The 23,281-nt window shown below is 37.8% G+C and overlaps 5 protein-coding genes across 7 annotated transcripts; 2 read left to right on the top strand and 3 right to left on the bottom strand.

The window, feature by feature from the left end:
• Positions 1-2,152: 2,152 nt before the first annotated feature.
• Positions 2,153-4,512, bottom strand: LOC110745869 (U-box domain-containing protein 33). 2 transcript variants are annotated; one of them, XM_088252926.1, is made up of 5 exons: positions 3,835-4,512; positions 3,362-3,480; positions 3,129-3,247; positions 2,746-2,925; positions 2,153-2,626 (listed from the first exon to the last, which is right to left on the bottom strand). In XM_088252926.1, the coding sequence occupies exons 1-5, from the start codon at positions 4,280-4,282 to the stop codon at positions 2,470-2,472; spliced, it is 1,023 nt and encodes a 340-aa protein (XP_088109052.1). In that variant the 5' UTR covers positions 4,283-4,512; the 3' UTR covers positions 2,153-2,469. The 2 variants fall into 2 exon arrangements, with proteins under 2 accessions (XP_088109052.1, XP_021801709.1); XM_021946017.2 differs by having other exon boundaries at positions 2,750-2,925; positions 3,835-4,507.
• A 3,266-nt stretch (positions 4,513-7,778) lies between these two features.
• On the top strand, positions 7,779-13,214 carry FRO8 (ferric reduction oxidase 8). Of its 2 annotated transcripts, none has more exons than XM_021946030.2 (8): positions 7,779-8,100; positions 8,191-8,284; positions 8,370-8,555; positions 8,640-8,877; positions 9,014-9,341; positions 9,427-9,685; positions 9,795-10,471; positions 10,587-13,214. In XM_021946030.2, the coding sequence occupies exons 1-8, from the start codon at positions 7,944-7,946 to the stop codon at positions 10,751-10,753; spliced, it is 2,106 nt and encodes a 701-aa protein (XP_021801722.2). In that variant the 5' UTR covers positions 7,779-7,943; the 3' UTR covers positions 10,754-13,214. The 2 variants fall into 2 exon arrangements, with proteins under 2 accessions (XP_021801722.2, XP_021801721.2); XM_021946029.2 differs by having other exon boundaries at positions 8,367-8,555.
• On the bottom strand, positions 12,150-14,290 carry LOC110745878 (Concanavalin A-like lectin protein kinase family protein). Its single transcript, XM_021946031.2, has one exon. The coding sequence runs from the start codon at positions 14,288-14,290 to the stop codon at positions 12,269-12,271; it is 2,022 nt and encodes a 673-aa protein (XP_021801723.2). The 3' UTR covers positions 12,150-12,268.
• Positions 14,291-18,974: 4,684 nt separating this feature from the next.
• On the top strand, positions 18,975-20,072 carry LOC110745896 (Octicosapeptide/Phox/Bem1p family protein). The gene is made up of 2 exons (XM_021946055.2): positions 18,975-19,226; positions 19,352-20,072. Exons 1-2 carry the CDS (start codon positions 19,082-19,084, stop codon positions 19,864-19,866), a joined length of 660 nt encoding a protein of 219 aa, XP_021801747.2. The 5' UTR covers positions 18,975-19,081; the 3' UTR covers positions 19,867-20,072.
• Positions 20,073-21,025: 953 nt separating this feature from the next.
• Positions 21,026-23,143, bottom strand: LOC110745897 (transcription termination factor). Its single transcript, XM_021946056.2, has 2 exons — positions 22,863-23,143; positions 21,026-21,375 (listed from the first exon to the last, which is right to left on the bottom strand). Exons 1-2 carry the CDS (start codon positions 23,004-23,006, stop codon positions 21,220-21,222), a joined length of 300 nt encoding a protein of 99 aa, XP_021801748.1. The 5' UTR covers positions 23,007-23,143; the 3' UTR covers positions 21,026-21,219.
• Between the last annotated feature and the right edge of the window lie 138 nt (positions 23,144-23,281).

The following is a 23,281-nucleotide window of genomic DNA, read 5'->3' as shown; positions in this document are numbered from 1 at the left end:
ACTTTCTTAGAGTTGGAGATGTCAAATACCAAACATCAAATTTAAATTTGATGGTTGATGTGGCAATTTCACATCTTAGAGCATCTCCAACCGATATGTCAAAAGTGCCACATAGATATGTAACGGCTAGAAATAACATCTCACATCACTCCAACCGAATTGTCAAAGCTGATGTGGAATGAAGGCTGGAGGTTCAGCTGTTATTTTTGACAGCCCAAAAGCAAGATGTCAAATAAATATTTTATTATTTTTTAAAGACAACTGGCTGTAACTTTCATTTATTATTTTCCTTTTTTATTTTTTTTCTTTTTCCTCTTTCCAGTTTATTTCCTACCGTTGAACAATTGTTTTTAAAAGCACAACCATTTCCTCCTATCGTACATGTAATTTTTGTTTATCACCTCTTTCATTTAATTTTCGTCAAAAAGCTATATATATATATATATATATATATAAGAACTTGTGCTCAAACACAGTTCTTCTTTTATACCAAAAAAAATTCTTTTCCTTTACAGTGAATTGAGCTACCAACCAAAGTGGTTACAAACGCAAGAATCAGTGAGTAAGAAGCGTGAAAACCAATCTAACTTCACTAGTTTCTCATCATCTTCTACTCAAAGAACTCCCATAGATATTATTCTCAACTTAGAATGAAAATTCTTCGAGGTGGTGAATTGTGAATTATATTTCAATGAATTGATTTTCTTGTAGTATTTTCTTTTTCAATTAATTGATTGTCTTTTAGTATTTTCTTTTCTTTTTAATTAAAAATATAAAAATTATATTCTAAGAAGTAGTAAATAAATCAACACTGAAATGTAATAAAATAATAATTTAATTTGACATATCGGGTGGAGTGTAAAACTGTGTAAGATGTCAAATTTCCACATCAGCCATCAAATTTAAATTTGATGTTTGGTATTTGACATCTCCCTTGGAGATGCTCTTATACAGCTTTACACTCCACCGATATGTCAAATTAAATTATTATTTTATTATATTTTAGTGTCGATTTATTTTTAATTAAAAAGAAAAGAAAAGAAAAAATAATAAAATATTTATTTGAAATCTTGATTTTGGGATGTCAAAAATAACATCTCAACCTCCAGCCTTCATTCCACATAAGCTTTGACACATCGGTTGGAGTCATGTGAGATGTTATTTCTAGCCGTTAAATGTCTATGTGGCACTTTTGACACATCTAGAGCTATGTCAAAAGTGCCACATAGACATTTAACGACTAGAAATAACATCTCACACTCTCCAACCGATGTGTCAAAGCTAATGTGGAATGAAGACTGGAGGTTGAGATGTTATTTTTGACATCCCAAAAGCAAGATGTCAAATGAATATTTTATTATTTTTTCTTTTCTATTCTTTTTAATTAAAAATAAATTAACACTAAAATGTAATAAAATAATAATTTAATTTGACATATCGGGTTGAGTGTAAAGTTGTGTAAGATGTCAAATTGCCACATCAGCCATCAAATTTAAATTTGATGTTTGGTATTTGACATCTCCCTTAGCGCATCTTCAAGAGATGTCAAATGGAAAATGTTAAAAATGCCAAATGCCAAATGCCAAATATCATATTATTTTATTATATTTTAAAAAATAAATAGGTCTTATACGATGCATAAAGTTTTAAAAGAGAGTAAATGATAGTGGGGTTCATGAATAAAAAAATATTAACATAATATTTGACATCAAGCTTTTTGATATGTTATTTTTGACATATCTCTTCCAGCCTTCAAATCCATATAGGATTTAACTACTCGTTTGGAGATGCTCTTAGGTGAATATCTCAATTTTATTCAAGGACTCGTGGCATTTTGGGAACCGTAGACTTGAGGCGCACATCTCTCAGGATTTCTAGGGTTCACATGCAATTCATATGATTTAGCCATTAATATTGGCTATATTCCTCTACTCATTCTGCAATTCCCAATTGATAAAAGGTATTCAACTATAGTTGATCGTTTCTGAGAATTTCACCCTTCTAGAGAATTCATCCCCTTCAACCTCATTTGTATGTATTTAATTTAATTTCAATTTCAAAAATTATTTACAGAAATACATACAAGTGAGGATGAAGGTGAAGAATTTTCTAGAATTGTGAATTTCTTAAAACCAATCGATTATATATATACTTAGGAGAAGATAGAAATGATTGTCTCATAATAAATATCCAACATGAAAAAAAATATGAACTCATTTCATTCCTACATAATTTCTTTTATGTTTGTTATAATTAGACCCTCTTCGACTCTTTCCCCATAAAAATACTGTCCCCCCCACATTGAGTTGTTGGGACTTGGGATTGTTTCATAAACTTGAAACCCTCCCTTGCTTTTCCTTCCATCTTCAATCTTCCGTCTTCTGCATTATTAATTCTAATTCTTCATCTAATTAACAACCAAATATGGGGTTATAATTATTGTTAACTAACAGGTCCTGTTCTGCATCTTCAGCTTGCCAGTCTTCTACCTTCCCATTTCATCTCTGTCATAAACTTGAGTCTTTGGCCCTCCCATTTTACACAGTGCATAACTGAGTTAGTTTGATCATCTCTGTCACCGCTTTTGCTGTTGCTGCTGCTTAAGAAATCTTGGTCTTCCAGCGCACTGTCTATCAAAATGTTTCTGAGTAATGTACGTAATCTGTATATATAAATCCCTTTAAAAGAAAAAAGAACTGCATATTAAAAAAAAAAGTAGAGAGTGTTTATGCATCTGAATTGAACTTGCCTGGAAAGCATGCGAAGAAGCTTCTTTCAGGGTGGCGAGTATTTGCCGGCGTGATCTGGCCATTTACATGCTGATCGGCCTCCACCTTCTTGCCTTCATGAACAATGCTAACCTCACAAAAGTCCGGCGCATTCTTCCTAACAAACTCTCCTAATGACAATTTTTTCCGCACTAGCCTGAACAACATGAATTTGACCATGTTAGTTAAATGCCAAGTTCACTGCTGTGCATGTAACAGACTTATCGAACACATTGTGAATCGCATCTCTTGTGAAACGTGAGATCTACTTAATGTGATTAACAATGTATGTCGTCAGTAAATGTGGTACAAATGGCCGAATTTCATGTTGGTGGAACAAAAGAAAACAGGCAAACATACCTTGAGTGAGGTGGTCTTTTGGTTCCTATGACAAGGTGGATGATGCAAAGAACAGGTATGAGATCAAGAATTGCTTTTGCTGTGTCCTTGCTATCAAGGAGCATTGTCTCCACTGTTACCTGCAGTCACATGAAAACCACAAGTTTTCATTCATCATTAGACAAATTGAAATTATATATTGGTTTTTGGCAACATATGCTCTGGTGGGTGGGGGGGAAGAGTAAAATGCACACCTTAGCATCATTGCACAAGCTCACATATTTCTGCAACAGGTTCCTCCTCTTGTTACTCTCTTCATTAATGTATAATCTCACTTGATCGTCAGTCAATTGGCTCTTTGCTAATCTCCCAACTACTCAGCATTTCACAAAGAGAAAAAAGAAAAGAAAATTGCTTAGGATTTGATACTTCAACATACAAAAGTTGCAAAATATTAAAGTAAACCCCTTTCATATCTTTGTGATACCAATTCAATTCTTATAAGCTTATAACAGAGCACATGTGAAGCAAACACAACCATCCAGTCTGATACAGATTAGACTAGACTGCAGAAACAAGAACTTGGTCAAAAAAACAATTTGTAAACATGATGTGTTTGATCACTGATCAAAACCCTCAAAATCAATTTGATGTGTCTGACTCTGATCTGATCAGAATCCCATATATATAACACACAAAGAAACATGAACAAGTACATTGGTGTTACCAGGTGTAGGGATGTAGGTGATTGGAGGGAAGACATGGACTAGAAAAACCCGAGTGCCAGGGGAAACAGCATTATCAAGCGTCCATTTCAGAACATCTGTGTCATCTTTACCAACAGCAACATATACATCCTTGAAAACTCTATCTATGCTAGTGCCGCCCGCAGCGGTACTACAACTCTTGCTCTCCTCTTCTATCTCCTCTTCTATCTCCCCTTCTATCTCCTCTTCTTTGCTCTCCTCCTCTATCTCCTCTTCTATCTCCTCTTCTTTGCTCTCCTCTTTTACCTCCTCTTCTATCTCCCCTTCTATCTCCTCTTCTTTGCTCTCCTCTTCTATCTCCTCTTCTATCTCCTCTTTTACCTCCACAATCTCTGGTGACAACGCTCGTGCACTATATCGCTTATAAAAATCCTTGGCTTCCACCGGAACATACTCATCGTCTTCCATAGAGGCGTAACGAATCAGAAGTAGGGTGACAAAAAGAAAATTGACAGAAAGAGATGACAGGAAGCGAAGGTAACAAGACTGGATGCTAGTCACTTGGCAGTTTTATAGTGAACGAGTCGTTGCTCTCAAAGCCACCAAGAGAAAAGAGAAGAGAGAAAAAAAAGAAGGGGAGAGATTCTCTTTTGCCAATGCGTAGGCTCTTTCATATGTCATGTAGCCCCATCTCTTCTGCATAGGTGCCTTTTGGTCTAAAAGAAATTCAACTTTCATGGTTTTTTTCTCCTCCATAGATTCTAGTTTCGCTAGGCCTTAGGAATTGACCTTGCATTTTGGGAATAGATGTATGGATGGTGTTTAAAAACAAGATGGGTTGAATTCGATGACCCTACAAAGTTAGGCAAAACACATGAGCGCTTGTAGAATGTGGTCTTTATTACTAGAACAACACAAAGAAAAGCAGGCCATATATTCCGTTCCATGCATAGTGCCAAAGTGGTAGGAATTTCTTGCAGAGAACTCAAAGCCTATGTTTTACCGACGCCTTGTCGTGTCACAAGACTTTTCACATATATTTGGCATGCATACAAACAGGTTTCCAAATTACATGTGACACATATATTGTCCACACAAAAAAAAAAAAAAAAAAAAAAAGCCAAAGTGTGCACCTTTCCAACAATATATACTTTTTTCTTACCCTCAACTGTCCAACGTTATTGACATTGTGGTGCCATCTTAATCATAGAATGATCCACAAGCAATCAAATTTAAGCTCTTGTTTTTTCTTTGGGCTTGATCCCCTTGTTTGTTCGGGCTTGGGCACCCGTTTCGGGCCTATTTTAACTCCATGCTCACTCTTTTCAAAAAGGGCAAAAAAATATATATAAATATGACCCGTGTAACACTACTTTCTTAGCTCTAAAAGTTTTTACTCAATTAAAAGTTAACTGTTCATCCATTTGAACTTGGTATTTCTAATCCTGGCGTCAAAACAGGCTAGCTTAAAGCAAAGAAAATGATATCGTTTTCACTTCATTAATTAAGCGAGATTAAACAATATGGTCGGTTACCATTAGCTGCATTACAAAATGAAGTTGAAAAAAAAACATAATGAATTACACTTTTCCTAGTCATAGGATGCCACCAAGGAGTTTAGATACGGACCAGACAAGAGACAGCTGCAGCAACAAATGGATTCTGTTCTTTTGCTGCTCCGCTATGAAGGATTTAAATAAAGCTTACATTGGGATTTCCTAAGTAGACAAATCTTTTATTCAAAAAGTTCAAAACCATGGACTTTAGATGAAGGTAATTTGTGGCTCTTTTAAAATAAATAGAATAAGTAAATATAAATATTATTTACTTTTTCTTGGGCCCAGATTGGGCATAGTTTCATCTTTTAGGCATTACATCTTAATTAAGGTTACTCTTTAATTATTAATGTTGTCTAGTCTAATAGAAAAGGGCTGTGATTTACAAATTAGTGCTTTTAGGTTCGAATTCTAACATCACTATTGTAGTGCGTGTGTGAGAAATCCCCCTTGTCATAAAGTTCGCATTTACTAAGAGTCTTAACCCTATTAAATTGTTATGGTTCATCCTTATTAGTAGACTCTCATTGACCTGCATCAACGTCCACTTTGTTATATTTTAAAGTCTACTTTGATCAAGGTATTTGTAGTTTAAGTAGTTATAAGAGTATTTACCCTGTGACTTGAGGTCATAAGTTCGATCCCATCTCCCCCAATATACCTAGTATCAAAAAGGTCTACTTTGATATGCCATAAAGTTTATGTTCACTTATTATCCCCGCCATGGACGTGATCTCTAAAACTTTCTAATAAAATTGTTGCTAATAATGAAGGTATACAAGTAGAATGGAATAGATAGGAAAACAGTTCCAAACTCTTAGACATGGGTTAATTAAAGTTCGTCTTAGAATTCTCGTCGACATGTCTTAAGCTCTGCTACTTTTTATGAACTGATCATTACATCAACTTAGTTGATATAACTCTTACGGCCAAACCATTCTCCACATGTCAAATTGATACGAACATATGGTGCAAATGCTGTGCTCTGTCATGATTTCATTTTGTGCACTGTTTGGTAAGCCTGCACTGATCATGGCCATACGTATCTACTGGAGGATTTGCTATGTATATCATATAAAAATATCATATAAAGTCTGAATAAGAGTAGTTCCATCGGGAGGCCCAGTTCGGGCAAGAAGCTTCTTATTTACATGAATAGTACTTGCCCTAGCAATTTTTTGGTGGTTTTCCACCTATTGTCATGGCAACCCAAAGGCAACCACTATTCACATAAGACATGAGGAGAGAAATTTGTATAGAGTTTTGGTATGAGAAGTGAAGAATATGGCTAGGTATTTATTTTAAAAAAAATTCTGAAAATTCTAGTTTTTTCCCCCTTTTTTTTCAATTTTTTTTGTTATTTAAATTAGCTACTAACGTCACAATGACGTTAGCATTAGGCTAGCTTGCCCAAGCAAGTCTTGCCTTTGGGTTTGCCCAGGTTGGTGAAACCCACTGGAACCTCCCGCTGGAAGTGCTCTTATATACCATATTGTGTGGTGGGAGAATTAGATAATGACCACAAACAGTGATGCTATATGGAAATTGTGTTTGTGTCAAACAAATCAAAGTGTCCACAGTGGGAGCTTGTATATATATATATATGAAGAAATAATTATGTGCCAAATTAGTTAGAAATTATGCAGAATAAGAAGCTAAACTGCTTAATGCAAAATCATCCTATTTTAGCCTTTGGGAGATTTGGAACTCGGTGACTTCTCACACAACTAGTTGGCTAGTTGGCATGTTTTTCATTCAATGCAGAAACTTTCACCTTCCAAGTTCCTTTCATCAAATTTGACATTGGCCTCAGCAAAATGAACCGAATCTTATCAACCAAGAGTAATAAGACAGAGAACTTGGTGGATCAAAATTCCAATATATAATAAAGGGGACCAAGAGTAATAAGACAAAGAGAACTGGGTGGATCAAAATTCCAATATATAATAAAGGGGACCATTTTCGTAAACGAGTCCAGTGAAAAAAGAGTCTCAATTTACAGACTAGTGGTCTCAAGTTTAATTACCTATGAGTCATGACACCGTGGTAATGTGTGTGTAAGAAACCCCCCTGTAGTTTAGACTATCATTTGTACCAAAAAAAAGGATATTTTCAGAAAAAAAGATGATCATAACAGAAAACCAAAAGCTCCAATTAATAAAAAAAAACAGATTGTGGCCCTTTAATGTCATATGCATGACATATAAGATGTCTCATTTTCAATTCACAAAGCCATCGTGTCACACCTTCTTATTGTGGTCAAAGGAGAAAAAATACCAAAATTTTTGTTATAATTAATTCGAAAATTTATTAATTATAATGCATGTCTTTTTCATATCTTGCAGCTCAAATTACGGAGAGGTCATATATTCATTGGGATTTCCAACTATAAGTACCTCTATTGTGATATGTAAGTGACAGGCACTCCTGGGAGGTGGTGCCATGGAGGGCTACTTTTGAAGCTCCTATTGGCTAGTGGAGACAAGCTTTTTCTTAGCGCTTTACATAGAAGTCCTTTTAGTGCTTGTTGTGGTGAATTCAAAAACTTGTTCTGCCTCTGGAAAGAAACTGACATGGCAAATTCTACTCTTCTGGTTACTCTTAAGATACTTTTGATTTTAATATTTGCTGCTTGGGTTTCTCTTTGGCTTCTGAAGCCAACACAGCTATGGACAAGAAAATGGAAGGCAGCTGAAGATAAAGCAAGGGCTACAGTGTTTGGATATTATGGTACATAATTCAGATTTCTTTTGAATTAACTGGTTTTGCTTTCTGCTATCCAATGGGGGAAAGATAAACACTATACTGAATATTTTGCAGGTCTTAATTTTGCTGTGTATACATTTCCTCCTATTGCTTTGGCTATTATTGGATCATTCTACTTGAATTTGAAGCCAAGGGAGTCAATAAGAAGGTAGTGCATGTTATTATGTCATTGGGTTATGATCACTCAAGATGCCAATTTAACTTTTAGTTGTGTGCTTTAATTTTGATAGCAGAAAAGGGAGGAAATTGACTGCTGGCTTCTCAAATCCATTGGTAGTGAACACCCTTCTGGGTGTTTTGTCCACTCTAGAAATACTAGCAGTCTTCCTCTTTATCCTCTTCTTAGCTTGGAATTTTTATGCACGCATCTCAAATGATTTCAAGAACTTGAAGCCTGCTAAATCACTAATGCTGAATTCGTGAGTTCTAAATCCGAAAATTTTCTATTTCGAACACTTAGAAACAAGAACTTCATTATGATTGATGCTTAAACTGTATCTCAGATGGCAACTCAAGTACCTAAAGGTGGCAACTCGGTTTGGTTTGTTAGCAGAAGTCTGCCTGGCTTTTCTTCTTTTCCCTATATTAAGAGGACTTGCCTTATTTCGGTTGCTTGGCATCCAGTTTGAAGCTTCTGTAAGATACCATATATGGCTTGGGACTGCAATGATATTTTTTGCCACTTTCCATGGTGCAAGCACTTTGTTCGTTTGGGGGGTCAGCCACTATATCCAGGAGGAGGTAAATCCTAGTCCTTTTTTCATTTGGAACATTTCCATCATTTGGTTTTCTGTTCAGTGTAAACTCTGCTGTATTATTTTGGTATTGGCATTATTTAGTTTTGCTGATCTTTTTGGTGCAATTCATTCAATCACAGATATGGGAATGGCAGAAAACCGGGCGGATATACCTTGCTGGGGAGATCTGTCTGGTCACAGGGTTAGTGATTTGGATCACATCACTTCCTCAACTAAGGAGAAAACAGTTTGAAATATTTTACTACACACACCATCTCTACATGGTTTTTCTGGTATTCTTCTTGTTTCATGCTGGAGACCGTCACTTCTACATGGTTTTCCCTGGAATTTTTCTGTTTGGCCTTGACAAGCTCCTTCGGATCATACAATCTAGACCCGAAACATGCATTCTTTCAGCACGAATCTTCCCCTCCAAAGCTATAGAGCTTATTCTACCAAAAGATCCAGGTAATTTTTCTAGACCTTGTTTTCTAACCAGAAGTTTTCTAAAATTGGAGAAATCATATGAAACATCACTTTCCACAAATTGCAGGGCTCAAGTATACACCAACAAGCATTATATTTGTGAAGGTACCAAGTATATCCAAATATGAGTGGCACTCATTTAGCATTACTTCCAGCTCTAGGGTAGATGAGAACACAATGTCTATAATGATCAAAACCGAAGGATCGTGGACAAGTTCTCTCTCCCATATGATCCAAACTAGGCCAGAGTCGGATGGCGATCAGATGAAGTACATACCTATTGCAGTAGAAGGCCCTTATGGACCTGTCTCTATGGACTTCCTAAGGTGGATAAAAAATTAACTTTTCATTATAGAATATATATTGTTAAACTGCTCAGTGATCATCATTTAGCATCTCAAAATCTGGTGAACACGAATTTGAAATCTTGTGCAGATATGACAGTCTACTTCTTGTTTCTGGAGGAATTGGAATAACCCCATTTCTGAGCATCATACAGGAACTTGCTTCGTCCCAAAACAGCGGCATAAACAAATTCCTACCAAGAATGCAGCTTATATATGTTGTGAAGAAGTCCCAAGACATTTGTCTGTTGAACTCAATCTCACCTCTAATATTTGGCCAGCCAGCAGAAAAATGCCTTCTGAAAGTTAAAGTCTTTGTGACCCAAGAAGAGCAGTCTGATGCAACAGTAAGAGAACTACTAAACGAGTTTTCTCAAGTGCAAACAGTGAACTTTGGTACAAAGTTCTTGAATTTTTCAATCAGTGGACTCGAAAACTCGCTTTGGATGGCTGCCATAGCTGGAATTTCCTCTATCCTGTTTCTCATCTTTCTCATTATGTTCAACCACATTTTTGTTCCCTCCCAGAAAAATCCCGCCAAAGAAAAGACCCCATCTTGGGTTGCAGATCTTCTTATCATATCTTCCTTTGTTCTGGCATTAATATGCAGCATCTTTGTAGCACTTGTTATAAGATGGAGAAGGCTAAAGAAACAGATTCCTCCTACCCTCCAAAATCAAAGCCAAGCTTTAGAAAAAGGGTCAACACAAGCTAGTGATGCTCTTGAGGAACATGAAATCCATTTTGGAGGCAGGCCTAACTTTGAAGGTACCTCGATTCTTTTTTTATCCATGAAATCTTTTCCAAGTTCCAAACCTTTTAAAATTCCTTGTTCTGGCATACAAGACTAGGATATGTTTCTAACATTTGTTGAATTGAGCAGATATCATTGCAAAGTTTCCAGATGAGAAAGGTGGATCTGATATTGGAGTGTTGGTCTGTGGACCTGAGACTATGAAAGAATCAGTGGCATCAATTTGCCAGAAAAAATGTGGAGCTAAGAAGCAGAAACCCAATTTCAGCTTCCACTCCCTCAATTTCACACTCTAGTCTCACACCAGAAACCATAATAAAAAGTGAAGTTAATAACAGTTAGATTTCCATCCAAAATAGTATGCAAATCAATCAACTCTAGATATTTGGTATTTTAATCAACAGGTTTGTGTCTATCTAGATTGATCAGTTGTTGTAATTGTTTCTTAGGCTTCCAAGATAATGAATTTGAGCAATGTATACACATATATATATATATATATAAATGTCTCTTCGCAGTTTAAATATGAACTTTACTGATTGGAACTTTGCTTTTTCTCAGTTGCTCTTCCACTGCAGATAGTTTACTTTTTTATGGTGTGGAATAATGGGGAGCACTCACCCAGATTGGGAAAATGTGGTAATGTCTATCTAGATTAAAATTCAAGTTGTCAAAAGGCAATCAAATAATTATATCATAATCTAGTTGGTTAATGGTTACAGGAAGATCCATGAGGAGTCAAATCTTTCATTCAAAAAAAGAAAAGATAAAGGAGGAGCCAAGTCTAATTTAATTGATTTTACTTCTTCTTCTTTTTTGGCAAAAAAAAGGATAATTCATTCATACCCAGAACAGTTTACAGAGAACTAAAGAACAATACAGCTCCAAATCCAGCAGGATCCTAGCCTAACTAAAGATTACATAGTAAGCACAAAGGTCATACATCAGCGAGCCAAAAAACACACGAACATTTTACAAATATTTTGAGTGGTTGGACCACGTATATCTTAATTTTTTCTATTGAGAGAGGCGATAACATACTAAACTCACACACACTATACGAATATTAGGACTCAAACTCATAATATTCCCTTGAGTACATGACTATCTTAAAAGTGGCAAGAAAAATACATAAATATTGCTCACTCTGACCCTTTGGATATAGCTTCTATCCAGTCCAAATAAGAAATAGTTTCTTTTATTGTTTATTATTTTTTTCTTGCTAATTTATTTGCTAAGATCAAATAAAAGTAGTTTTTTTTTTGGTCTGAACCATGAGGTGGTCCTGGATGGGCCCCAACTATGGGTGGCACCTTTAAGCCTTAACCACAACCCAGACTAATCCCCACTCACACCGGGTCGGCCCGTAAGGGGTAAAGTGTTGGCCAAAGTGGTGACTCCGTACGAGAGCAGGGATCGAACCCCTAACCTCTCTTAAGGAATGAGAGTGCTGAACCACTCACACCAACCACCTTGGTTAAAAAGAAGATTTTGTGTCATTAAAGGGACTCGAACCTTGACCCTCAAAGGAAGAGGGCTCACTCACAAACCACTACACCAAATAAAAGTAGTTGACATAAAAGAAAAAGAACATCAGAAAAGACGGTAGCCAGCCATAGACCACCACCCACCCACCCACTCACCCACCAGCCTTTTGTCACCTTGAAAATCTTATGATTTTGTCAGCCATACTTATATCATCACTATCAAAATTTAATACATTTGAAAAATCAAATGTCAATTAATTACACTGTATAATTCACAAATTTTTTATTTTACAGAAAAAATATTAAAAACAAAAACAACTCTATTCACACTGACGGCGGCTGGGGTTGGAGCGGCGCCACCTCCTCAGACTCTTCCTCGCTGCCGCCGCCTCCGCCGCTAAAAACATTACTATCACCCCTTGCCAATTCAGACAACAATGCGGCAGGGGCGGCGGCAGCCGCTGCCTCGCCAACCAAAACCGCCACAATTTCCTTCATGCTAGGCCTTCTCTGGGGATCAGGATGGCAACAAGCCAATCCAAGCTTCAAAGCAACCTCCATCTCCTCTTGCTCATACTGTCCTTCTAATCTACGGTCCGCAGCCTCCCCCACCCTCCCTCTTGCATACAATTCTCTCACCCATTCAATCAGCACCACCTCATCCTCCGCAGCCTCCATCTCAATAGGCTTCCTTCCGCAAGCCACCTCCAACAGCACCACACCAAAACTGTACACGTCGCTCGCCGCCGTCGGCGACGCCATAGTCGCCAGCTCCGGCGCCAAGTAACCCAACGTGCCGACCACACGTGTCGTGTTGGGCACTTCTCCGTGCTGGTACAGCTTGGCCAGCCCGAAATCACCGAGCCTCCCTCTCATCTCCGCGTCCAGCAAAATGTTGCTCGACTTGATGTCTCTGTGAACCACCATCTGGTCCCAGCCATGGTGGAGATAGGTCAGGCCCTCCGCCACGTCGGCCAGCACACGACATCGTTGCTCCCACCCCAGAACCGTCTTGGGCTTGTCGAAGATCCACCTGTTAAGGCTTCCGTTGGGCATGTAATCGTACACGAGCATGAGCTCGTTCCTCTTTCTGCACCATCCTCGCATTTGGACCAAGTTCTTGTGTTGCAGCCTGCCCATGCTTGCGATCTCCGCCATGAACTCTCTCAGTCCTTGCTTCGAATCGTGGTTGACGCATTTGACTGCAATTTCTGTGGCGTTTGATAAAGTCCCTTTGTAAACTTTTCCGAACCCACCAAAACCCAGAAGCTGATCTTTTGAAAAACCATCGGTGGCCTGGCTGAGCTCTTCGTTTGAAAATCTATGCGGCCAATACTCGAGCTCCCAATCTTCAATTTCATCCTTCTCTTCACGTTCCAGCTTGTTCTTTCGCCAATACAAGTAAAACCCAGATGGTATTACCAACACCACAACCACACAACCGATTGCGATCCCTGCAATTGCCCCACTAGACAACGAAGACGAAGAAGAAGAACTCAGCTGAAACACAGGCAAATTGGTGGTGTTAATCTCTCTAGCAACCCCGGTGTCGCTAAAACTCCAAGCTAAAACTCTCTGCGCCTCAATCCATTGCGTTTTGGAAGCCGAAAACCCAACAAACATCTCGGCCGAAACGTAATTCGCTATCTTGGGGTCTCTGTAAGTAAGCGTGGGCAGAGAAGGGCGTGAAACATTAGCAGGAGCAACAGTGACATTGAATTCGAAATTAGTCCCGTTGAATTCAATCCAAGCCCGAACGTTCTGGCCGGTACGCATCTGAACCGGGACGAGGCCTCCACTTGAATCGTAGTATCTGGCCGGCGTTGTGATAGCAGACTCGATGTTGTTGAGGTCAATGCCGATGTGGTTTCCATCTGGGTCGTTGAACTCTGGGTTTTGCCCGGTATCGAACTCGACGGCGAGCAGCGGAGCGACGAAGGGGGCAGTGGCGTTGGTGAAGAGGCCGAAGTATTGGCTGGCGAGGGCGTCAGGGGGCGAGGTGGAGTTGGAGAGGACGAAGCAGAGGCCGAAGCCTGGGCTGGAAGCGATCTCGGGGAGGACAGAGAAGACGAAGGAGGTGGAGAAGGAGGTGAGGGAGGAGGAATTGGAAGTAGGTCTCATGGCGAGCTTTGTTGGGTAGAACACGCGGCCGACGGAGTACTGAACGGTGTCGTTTGTGAGGCGGATGACGGTGGCGTCGAGCATAGCGTCGTCGATGAGAGTGAGGTCGGTGGCATTGGTGATGTTGGAGAAGGAGTTGAAGAGAAATTCGAGAGCCGAAGTGGGAGAGAAGAAGATGGGGTGGAGAAGGAGGAGGAGGGGGAGGAGAAGTGAGAAGGGTCTCATCCGTACAGATTCCAGTGACCGCCGGCGATACTGAAATTAGTGAAAAAAAAATTTGAAGGCTGGTGGGATTAAAATAGGTGGTTATGTTACTTTCTTTAGTGAAGATTACTCAGTATTGTACGTGTGGACAGCTCAGTCAGTCCTAAACCCTAATCATTCATTATTTCATATTGAAGAAGAACCTCATGCAAGAAATGAAATATTATTATTACAAATCTAGTTGTTGCTTTTATATATACTGAATAGGAGAAAGCATTCGATTATTTTTCGTCTGTTCACTGTCACGTAATGTTATCAATTTATTTATATTATATCATATGTAAATACTGACGGAGAAAATACATGTATAGGTATAAGTTGGTGATGGGTAAATGTATTTTATAGCTTCTATCAAGTGTGGGGAGAATGAAAGCGAAAATAATTTCGTCCTTGCATTCACATAATTCAATTTCCAAAGCACAAGGTTTAAGATAAGGCATTCACACACCCGACTTTCGGTACCAATATATTAGTCAATTCAAGCTTTCGAGGTTTTGAATGTAAACAGGTCAATGGGTTGTTTGGTATATTTCCACAAGCTTCTAGATTACATCAAAGACCTAGAAAAGTTATCACGCGTACTATACTGCAATCGATCGGGATAACAAAATAGTGCTATCTCCATTTCATGCAAGTGTTTCTTCCAAAAAACACCAAGCAACAAATTACCACCCACACTAAAAAAAACGAAAATAAAAAAATAAAAAATCTAAGCAGCAATAAGTCCTGCTCAGGTCCAATGCCAAAAATAAGGCCTAAATTAAATTCAAGAAGGCCCTTCCCCAATTTTGATCCTTAAGTTTGGACTAGGATTTGGGCCTTCTAAATGCACCCAAGCATTTGATCAGCGCACCTAGTACCCAAATACGTTCCAAAACTTAAAATTTCTGAATTTCACTCAGAGATGCATTGATGGAATGATTCAAAAACAATTCACAAGAGAAAAACTTAAAAATATAATAGAAAACCCACTCATTGTAGGGTTCTAGAGACGGCATCGATGCCCCGATCCCATAATCTCGACACTAATTAGAGTCTAATCAGTCATGATTGGTTCCTTAATAATTTTTTTTTAAAGTATCATCTGATTATTCATTTAGGAATATTTCTCTTTATTTTGTTGAAATATATTTCAAATTTGAAACTTATTCTCTTCAAATAATTATGTAAATAAATCATTGTAAGGGGTTGAGATGGCATTGCTCCTTGTATGATTCATGAACCATTTATGTGGGCCATGACCATCACCTTATTGGCCATACACAAAGAATCTTGCCTGCCTGTGGCCTTTTTATTTGGCCACCACAATAATCAAGTGGATGATGCTTGCTAGCTCCTCTCCACAAACGCCAGCTGCTATGGATGCCACGTGCCCTCGTATTAGGTATTTCCTTCCGCGTGTCTACATCTCTGTAAACATAACTTAACGAGTTAACTACCGCCCCAGTATACGTTCTTGTCGGGAATGGTCCGTCCTTGATTTTCTTTCTGAATTAGACAAGGACCTCGATTTGTGAATTAGTTTTCTTTTTGAATTTCGATGACATTTGGTAGTGTATTTGAGAAAATCCCAAATTAATCAAACTGAAAAATTACATGACGAACCACAAGAAGAAGTAACAAATATTGAATTTTTGTGCATCGCCAGCGATTAAATATTTGGCTGAAATTAGAGAAGATAACATCTTTGGTCGTGCCATAACTGAAATGATGTTGGCGCCCATGCTTATCCTTTTTCTCATTCTTGTTACCAAATTCATGTACCAACATGTCATGTCTCTAAGGCAATGGACAATGATGTTCAATGGAACTTTTTTCTTTTGGCCTCATTCGGACTTCTCCAATCGTCTTATACACTCTTATATCATAGTTCGAATAGCACAAAAAAGTCCTTGTTTTTTTTTTATAAGCGATATTAGAGGAGGAGATTTTTTCATGCACTGCCGAAGTGTCTAGAGGTTCAAATATGAAACTATTAGTCTACAAGTGAATATCCTTTTCCACTAGCTAAACCCCATTGGCACAAAAAAAAAATCTTTGGGGGCCGTTTGGTTCAAGATTTCGGAGCTTGGAAATTAGTATGAAATTGCATTCTTATATTTGGTAAATGCATCCTTAGGAATGCAATACTCATGGGAAGTCCTTCCATGTAAGAGGAATTTCATACCTATAGCTTGTCTCTGGAAACTAACCACTTTTGACATTTCAAACTATTTGTATTAAAAACTTTTAATAATAAAAAATCAAGGATATTGTTGGAGAATTAAACAACTTTTCATTCCTTATACTACATAGACCAAATATGAGAATGAGATAAAATGACATTTTCTAGTCCTTATTTCCGAAACATGAGAATGAACATCATCCACTCTCATCTCATAGAATTAAACGTGGAAGTTTAATTCAAGAACCAAACATACTATTAATATACTAATCGATATATCACGTGACGAGAAAGATACACAACTATCACCATAAATTTTCGATAGAAATACACGATGGTTAGTAAGACGTTTGATATTTTGAACTGAAATGATCTCTTTTAGTTTGCAGATGTTATAATTGCAAACTCCAAATAATTGTACAGTCAAAAGAAAAGTTATTTGGACATTTCACCTAAATTTCTATGCATGTATGGAAAGCGAATCCAAATAAAAACATCTGTGTCCATAAATGGGACCTTTCGTGGAGTATTCAAAGATCACCGGCTGCATTTTGCAATTATTGGAACAAATTCTTTAAGTTTATAATTAATTAATTAATTATTATATATGGTATGACAATTTTTGTATGCATATTTGGAAGGAAAACTAATGGAATCTTAGAGTTTGTATGCATGGAACAAAATCAATTTACAGGAGTCGTTGGAATTCTTGTGAGGTTGAGCCGTGAAATTGTGGTCTAGAACCGACCAAAATAAATAAATTTGAGGTCTAGAACCTTAACTTGGCAATTTGGTTTCCCAAATAGATGAGGATTCCCTAAAAAAGTTTTAAATATTTTGTTATCGACATTTGTTCCCTTAAGGGAGATGTCAAATACCAAACATCAAACTTAAATTTGATGGTTGATGTGGCAATTTGACATCTTACACAGCTTTACACTTCACCCAATATGTCAAATTAAATTATTATTTTATTACATTTTAGTGTTGATTTATTTTTAATTAAAAAGAAAAGAAAAGAAAAAATAATAAAATATTAATTTAACATCTTGCTTTTGAGATGTCAAAAATAACATCTCAACCTCCAGCCTTCATTTCATATAAGTTTTGACACATCGGTTGGAGTGATGTGATATGTTATTTCTAGCCGTTAAATGTCTATGTGACATTTTTGACACATCGGTTGGAGATGCTCTAAGACAGCTTAAAAACAAGGGTAGATCATAGATGACATGTTATTTCTAGCCATTAAATGTCTATGTGTATTGCTAAAAATTATTCACTAAGATTCATTATTGTCACGTGTGAAGATACTCTCAAATATTCTTAAAATACGTTATAATTTAGCAAAATTAGGTTGGATATGAGCTGTAATGATAATGAAAAATAAAACTTTTTTTTTAGGACCTTTGTTATTGAAAGGGGTGTTATTAGACCGCTCCGTTATTGTAATCGCCCTTTGTGGCTAGTTTGTTTTGGCCCCTTGTGGCTAATGGCTTTTTTGGCTGAATTATAAATGCAATCCTAAAATTTCTTTAAAAATAAAAAAAACTCATACACACTACATGAATGTTGGGACTCAAACCTAGGACCTTTCATAGAGGAGCAATTACTCCAAACCACACTAATAGATCATTTGCTGAAACAAAACATTTGAATTTAACTATTTACATAAATACCAACCCACAAAATTACAATTAAGATATTTTTAATCCCATTATGATTCGATTCATAATAACTTTTTCGGGTTACAAAGATGGGATTTATGAGATGCTTTTTTGGTGTAAATTCTCATTTGATCATAACATAACTCAATGTGTTGTGATTAACCGATTTATCGGCTATAAACACAATAAACACAAATTCCCATCATCAAGAAGTCTAGGCAGCCTAGAATTGTACTCCTAATCTAAGTCAACATCGAAAGTGAAAAAGGTAAAAAAAAATTCCCTAGAATTTAGACACAAAGTCCATAATTCTCTAAATTAGTGGGAGTCTTTCACTAGAAAAGAGTGAAACCCAACCCGCCTAAACACACCAGCTGTAAGCAGGTGAACCAAAGTTACCCAATTGATTATGATTCCATTTCGACTTTGGATTGGAGTGACCTCGTGAATAAATTCAGTTTCAATGAGAAAAAGAAAAGGAAAATTAAAAAAAAAAGTAAATAGTTTTGTGTTTTTTATTTACAAAAATGATGACTCGCCACCTAAATATGGGGCCCACTTCGTTGCGTTGAGTATTTTCAGGCACTCTTTTGTTTACAACGAGAAAAGAAAAAGGAATATCCGAATAAAATTAACGAATGGTTTTCAAATTATTATTCAACAATAATACTAATTCCTATTAGGAATAGTAATTAGAGGAAGCAACCCCGTAATTAGTCATTCTTTCCTTTGCGTGTGGGTCTCTCGCTGACGTCACCCCCACTCCTCCCTCTCCTCCTCCCCCTCCTATAAATATTCGACAAAACCACTCCCTGAGGTTTGAAGCCTCAAGCCCCTCTCCTCCTTCAAACCCTCTTCTTCTCTCTTTTCTCTCTTCTTCTTCCCTCTCTCTGCCTTGAAAGTAAAAAAAGTCTCAGAGCCATGGACCAACACAAGACCAAAGAAACTTTAAAACTCCTCTGTAGCTATGGCGGGAAAATCCTCCCACGTCACACCGACGGTAATCTCCGTTACGTCGGTGGCCTCACTCGTGTTCTCGCCGTAGATGCCTCCATTTCCTTTGCAGGTTTGTTCAATCTGCTTCAATTCGTTATTTTCCTTTTGATTTTGGCTTAATTTACTTGAATTTCGACTCGATTTCAGTTGCTTCGTTGAATTTGGTGCTAATTTCCATTTTTTCGATATGTACAGAGCTAATGGTGAAGCTCGCGGAGTTCTGTGGCTACTCTGTGGATTTGAGGTGTCAATTGCCGGGTGGAGACTTGGAGACCTTGATTTCGGTCAAGTCCGAAGAGGAGTTAGCTAATATCATCGAAGAGTACGATCGAGCTTCTTCTTCGTCTCGTCCTCTAAAGATCAGAGCCATTCTCTCGCCGTCGAAATCGCTGAAGCAAATCTCGCCTCCTATGTCTATGGCTACGAGCGGCGGCGATTCGTCCCCTTCGAAATCGCTCTTATCGTTCACCGATTCGCCTCCGAAACGGTATGTTTCGCCTCTGAAAGGGTATGTTTCGCCTCCGAAACGGTACGCTTCGCCGCCGATTGTACATCCCGGGCCAGTCAGGTTTCAGAAAGGGTCCGGACGTGTTTGCTACTATCCTTGCCATGTCCAGAGCAACCCCAGCGACATGTCGTATCTTCCTCCTCATCATCATCAACATCACCATCGTCATCAACACGTTCCTCACTGCAATGACTGGCGTTGAGATTCGAAGCCCTAACTTCTAGGAGCTTCACACAAAGAATATCGCTGATGACGGAAAAAATTTAATCAAAAACTTAAAAAACAAAATAGAAAACAAATATAAGGGTGAAATTTTGTGATTGGTTGTGAAATGAAGGATTTTCCTTTTTTCCTTTTATTTTTTCATTTTTTTCGAGGTGGTATAATGACAAAAATTCATTGCTTGAATTTGTGTCGCCGTGAATTCTGGTACAACTTTTATCGTTCGGGATTCCGTTAGTCGCCGTTAAGCCAGCGCTGTACACTGTCCAGCATGCGTGCCACGTAGCGTAAATAGGTCTGTCACTGCTCACTATTGGACAAAATATTCCAACTGCAGTCGGTTCGTCGTTGACACGTACCGTTTCTGTTACACCTGTGTCATTAACTATTGTTGGTCGTATTATTATTAGTAATTTTGTGCTAATGATTTTTTTAATTTTCTTATGTTTGGCAGGTGGTGGTTGCATTTGGCATCAGAATTAGATGCCGTTTCGGATGGGGCCCGCGAGGAATATTATAAAATAAAACGCTTATGCGTTGAACTTTTGGACCTTCTCCCGTAAGACTAAAAAAAAGTCTTAAAAGGCCGCCAGCTTGGTCTGAAATTAAGTAAAAAAAAATTAAAGACGAATTATTATGGCCTTAAAAATAGAATTAATAATTAATTATGAGATGTGACCTTCCTAGTGGCTACCTACTAGGCCACTGGTAAACAAAGAATAGACCAGAAGAAGGACGAATATTTTCTAACTTGCCTTACCCTCAGGGTTGGCCAGTTGGTGCCTGATGGATCATCCTAGGAAGTAAGGAGGAATGACTTTTATAAAGGGCAAACTTTGAATGCTTCTTAGACAAGTCTCGAGTCTAAACCAATAAATTTATTATTTGAATTGAAGCAACCTTTGGAGGGCTTCTAGAGCCGAAGCTTACTTAGCTTCTTAATCACTAAATTAAGACAAGTTGATCTTTTTTAACTTGATACAACGTTTAAGAAGTAATTTATTATTTTCTAATAAAATTCTACTTATTATATTGCAAACTGAATATGAATGCAACATATCAAACTTTATCCCACAAGGATGACCGAAATCGAATTTTCCGGCGTGACAAATCTACCTATTGCAAGTACGTGAAGACGCATAAAATCAACATCTTTTGTACATATCTCCAACAGAAGGATATATAGAAACAAAAAGGCACAAGCTCTATCCATAACGAAGTGAGGCAATTCAACAGAACTGTCTAGGATAATATGAGAAGCATACAAGGTTCAACACTTAATGCAGGTTTATTTGACCGTCCAAACACAAACAGAACTGAAGTGTCAGCAATTTCAGCCAGTTTCCTGCTCAAACTCTTCGCCCTCTGAGTCCTCTGCATTGTCAATGTCATCGTCATCTGGATCATGCTCGTAGTCGTCTTTATCATTGTCGACGGTGGTTTTACCAATCACAATTAGGCTGCTACTGCTCTTTCTGATTTCATTACACTGTTAAAAATGGTCACAACAACAAGCCGACTTAAATAGGAGAAGGAAAATGAAATGCTAAAACATAACAGTATAATCCCCTACAATTGTAATTTCAAGACACTTAAAAACAGACACACACAGATCCAACAATATTGCAAAAATGTGTCTAAATATATCATCTTTTCGAAGCAACTTAAGGGACATCATCCCGGCCTTAATCCTGCTCTGAAAAGAAGAACTAGGCTGTCCTAGTGAGACATGTGCCTTCACTCATTTAGCTATCTTGAGATTTAAGCAAAATCTTTCTTCAAATATATCTTGATAAGGAGCAATGCTTTTGTCATTTACAATTATGTTTTCATATGACTTTTGAGGCACCACCTCTATCCAAAAGGAACAAAGCTATCCGTTTAATATATATTTGTAACTTTTCTATTGGCAACCAGGGTGAGTATACCCCACCTGGCCTTGTGGAACTGATAGCCTAAGCCATCAAGGTGTCCTGTCCTACAGGGTACACACTTGAAACTATTTGACTAATAGAGTCTTTCTCCTTGAGGTTTTGGTTCTCTCATAGGCCTCTACATACGTGATAAGACCAAATGCTAAACTTGGATGAACTCAAAAATGTCGATAGCATAACTCCATCCTTTAGCTTGTTACACTCTTCAAACCCCAATCATTGAGGCTCTAACTCACAAGAAATCCGAAAACAGCACCTCATGACGAAAAACCACCCGTATATGAATGAACCTAAATTATCTGTGAATTCCTAAGATCAGACATGCATGTAACTCATGATATGCGCATGTGTTAAACAAAATCCAATTCCCATTACTGGATATCCTGAAACCATGATCTCTTTCTTACCATCTAAGATATTGGTCCCTATATCCAAGAATTTAAATTTGAATGACCTAGAACTTTGACTCCCTTTCAGAGTGAGTGCAACGATCATGGACCTTTTTGGTTCTTTCCAAAAGGAGTTATGCAATTACCATTAATATATGAGGTTTCAGAATCAAAATGAAGAACTATTCACTCCTAAAGAGATTCACAGAGCAATCAAAATTTAAATCCAGTACACTGGTGTTAAACCAACACATAGAAACAAATATGGCTGAATAAGTATTTCATGATACAAATTTGAGCATCAGAAGAGCTCTCAAGCTTATAGGATCAAGGAGAATAAGAAGAAGGAACTCCAACAAGATGCAGGCCTACAGAGAACAAAGCTTTAAAAGTTTCACTAGCATATTCTTACCCTACAGAGAACAAAAATTCCTACTTTATTAACAACGCTACAGATACCAAACCACATGCAAGAATTAGATCTAATTAGGCTTCAAATTAGGTTCCTTTTTTCAACAACACTTTCAGCCATTGGCTCATTTCACTTTCGTTCTTTGGATTGAAACCTCAATTAGCTACAAAAACTGGGGCCTTCCGTATAATTGTAGATGAGTTGATGAGAAATTGGGGCAAAGTGAAATATCTAAAAGTACCTTCTCTTCGAAATCGGACTCCTCCATAGCGAGGAGGAGCTCTTCGCTGTGGGGTTGGGGCCATTGGGTTGGCAGCAAAAACGACGACGGAATGGTCCTTGTTGACCATGGGTACTGTTTCATGAACCCCGGGAACTGTAACATTGCTCTCTCTCTCTCTCTCTCTCTCTCTCTCGCTGAACAGAGTCCGTACAAAGCTCTAAGGCCCGTGGCTAGACCTGGTCGACTGGGTCTGTTTGCCGAGTGAGAGCGAGTCACTGTATTCCAATCGTCGGTTAATTAATATACAAGGAAACGAATAGAATAAAGTAGAATTATTATGTGGAATCCACGTCACACCTAGCTTTTGTGGACTCAAAATTATATTTCATTCTTCATTCAATTGTAAAAAATTTAAGAATTAGATTATATATTTTTGA

This window comes from Prunus avium, chromosome 5 (assembly GCF_965620075.1).
Source record: "Prunus avium chromosome 5, drPruAviu1.hap1.1, whole genome shotgun sequence".
Classification (NCBI taxonomy): Eukaryota; Viridiplantae; Streptophyta; class Magnoliopsida; order Rosales; family Rosaceae; genus Prunus; species Prunus avium.
Note: the sequence above shows the minus strand (reverse complement) of the source record. Positions and strands in the feature narration are given on the sequence as shown.

Bases quoted from the DNA above. Each gene is read 5' to 3' on its own strand.
- LOC110745897 (XM_021946056.2), bottom strand. From the start codon at position 23,006: ATGTTACAGTTCCCGGGGTTCATGAAACAGTACCCATGGTCAACAAGG. The intron at 21,376-22,862 runs GTACTTTTAGAT...CATTTTTAACAG, and splicing joins AGTCCGATTTCGAAGAGAAG to TGTAATGAAATCAGAAAGAG.
- FRO8 (XM_021946029.2), top strand. From the start codon at position 7,944: ATGGCAAATTCTACTCTTCTGGTTACTCTTAAGATACTTTTGATTTTA. The intron at 8,285-8,366 runs GTAGTGCATGTT...TAATTTTGATAG, and splicing joins CCAAGGGAGTCAATAAGAAG to CAGAAAAGGGAGGAAATTGA. The intron at 9,342-9,426 runs GTAATTTTTCTA...CACAAATTGCAG, and splicing joins TATTCTACCAAAAGATCCAG to GGCTCAAGTATACACCAACA.
- LOC110745878 (XM_021946031.2), bottom strand. From the start codon at position 14,290: ATGAGACCCTTCTCACTTCTCCTCCCCCTCCTCCTCCTTCTCCACCCC.
- LOC110745869 (XM_088252926.1), bottom strand. From the start codon at position 4,282: ATGGAAGACGATGAGTATGTTCCGGTGGAAGCCAAGGATTTTTATAAG. The intron at 3,481-3,834 runs GTAACACCAATG...AATGCTGAGTAG, and splicing joins CACCTACATCCCTACACCTG to TTGGGAGATTAGCAAAGAGC. The intron at 2,926-3,128 runs GTATGTTTGCCT...CATGTTGTTCAG, and splicing joins AAAAGACCACCTCACTCAAG to GCTAGTGCGGAAAAAATTGT.
- LOC110745896 (XM_021946055.2), top strand. From the start codon at position 19,082: ATGGACCAACACAAGACCAAAGAAACTTTAAAACTCCTCTGTAGCTAT. The intron at 19,227-19,351 runs GTTTGTTCAATC...CGATATGTACAG, and splicing joins TGCCTCCATTTCCTTTGCAG to AGCTAATGGTGAAGCTCGCG.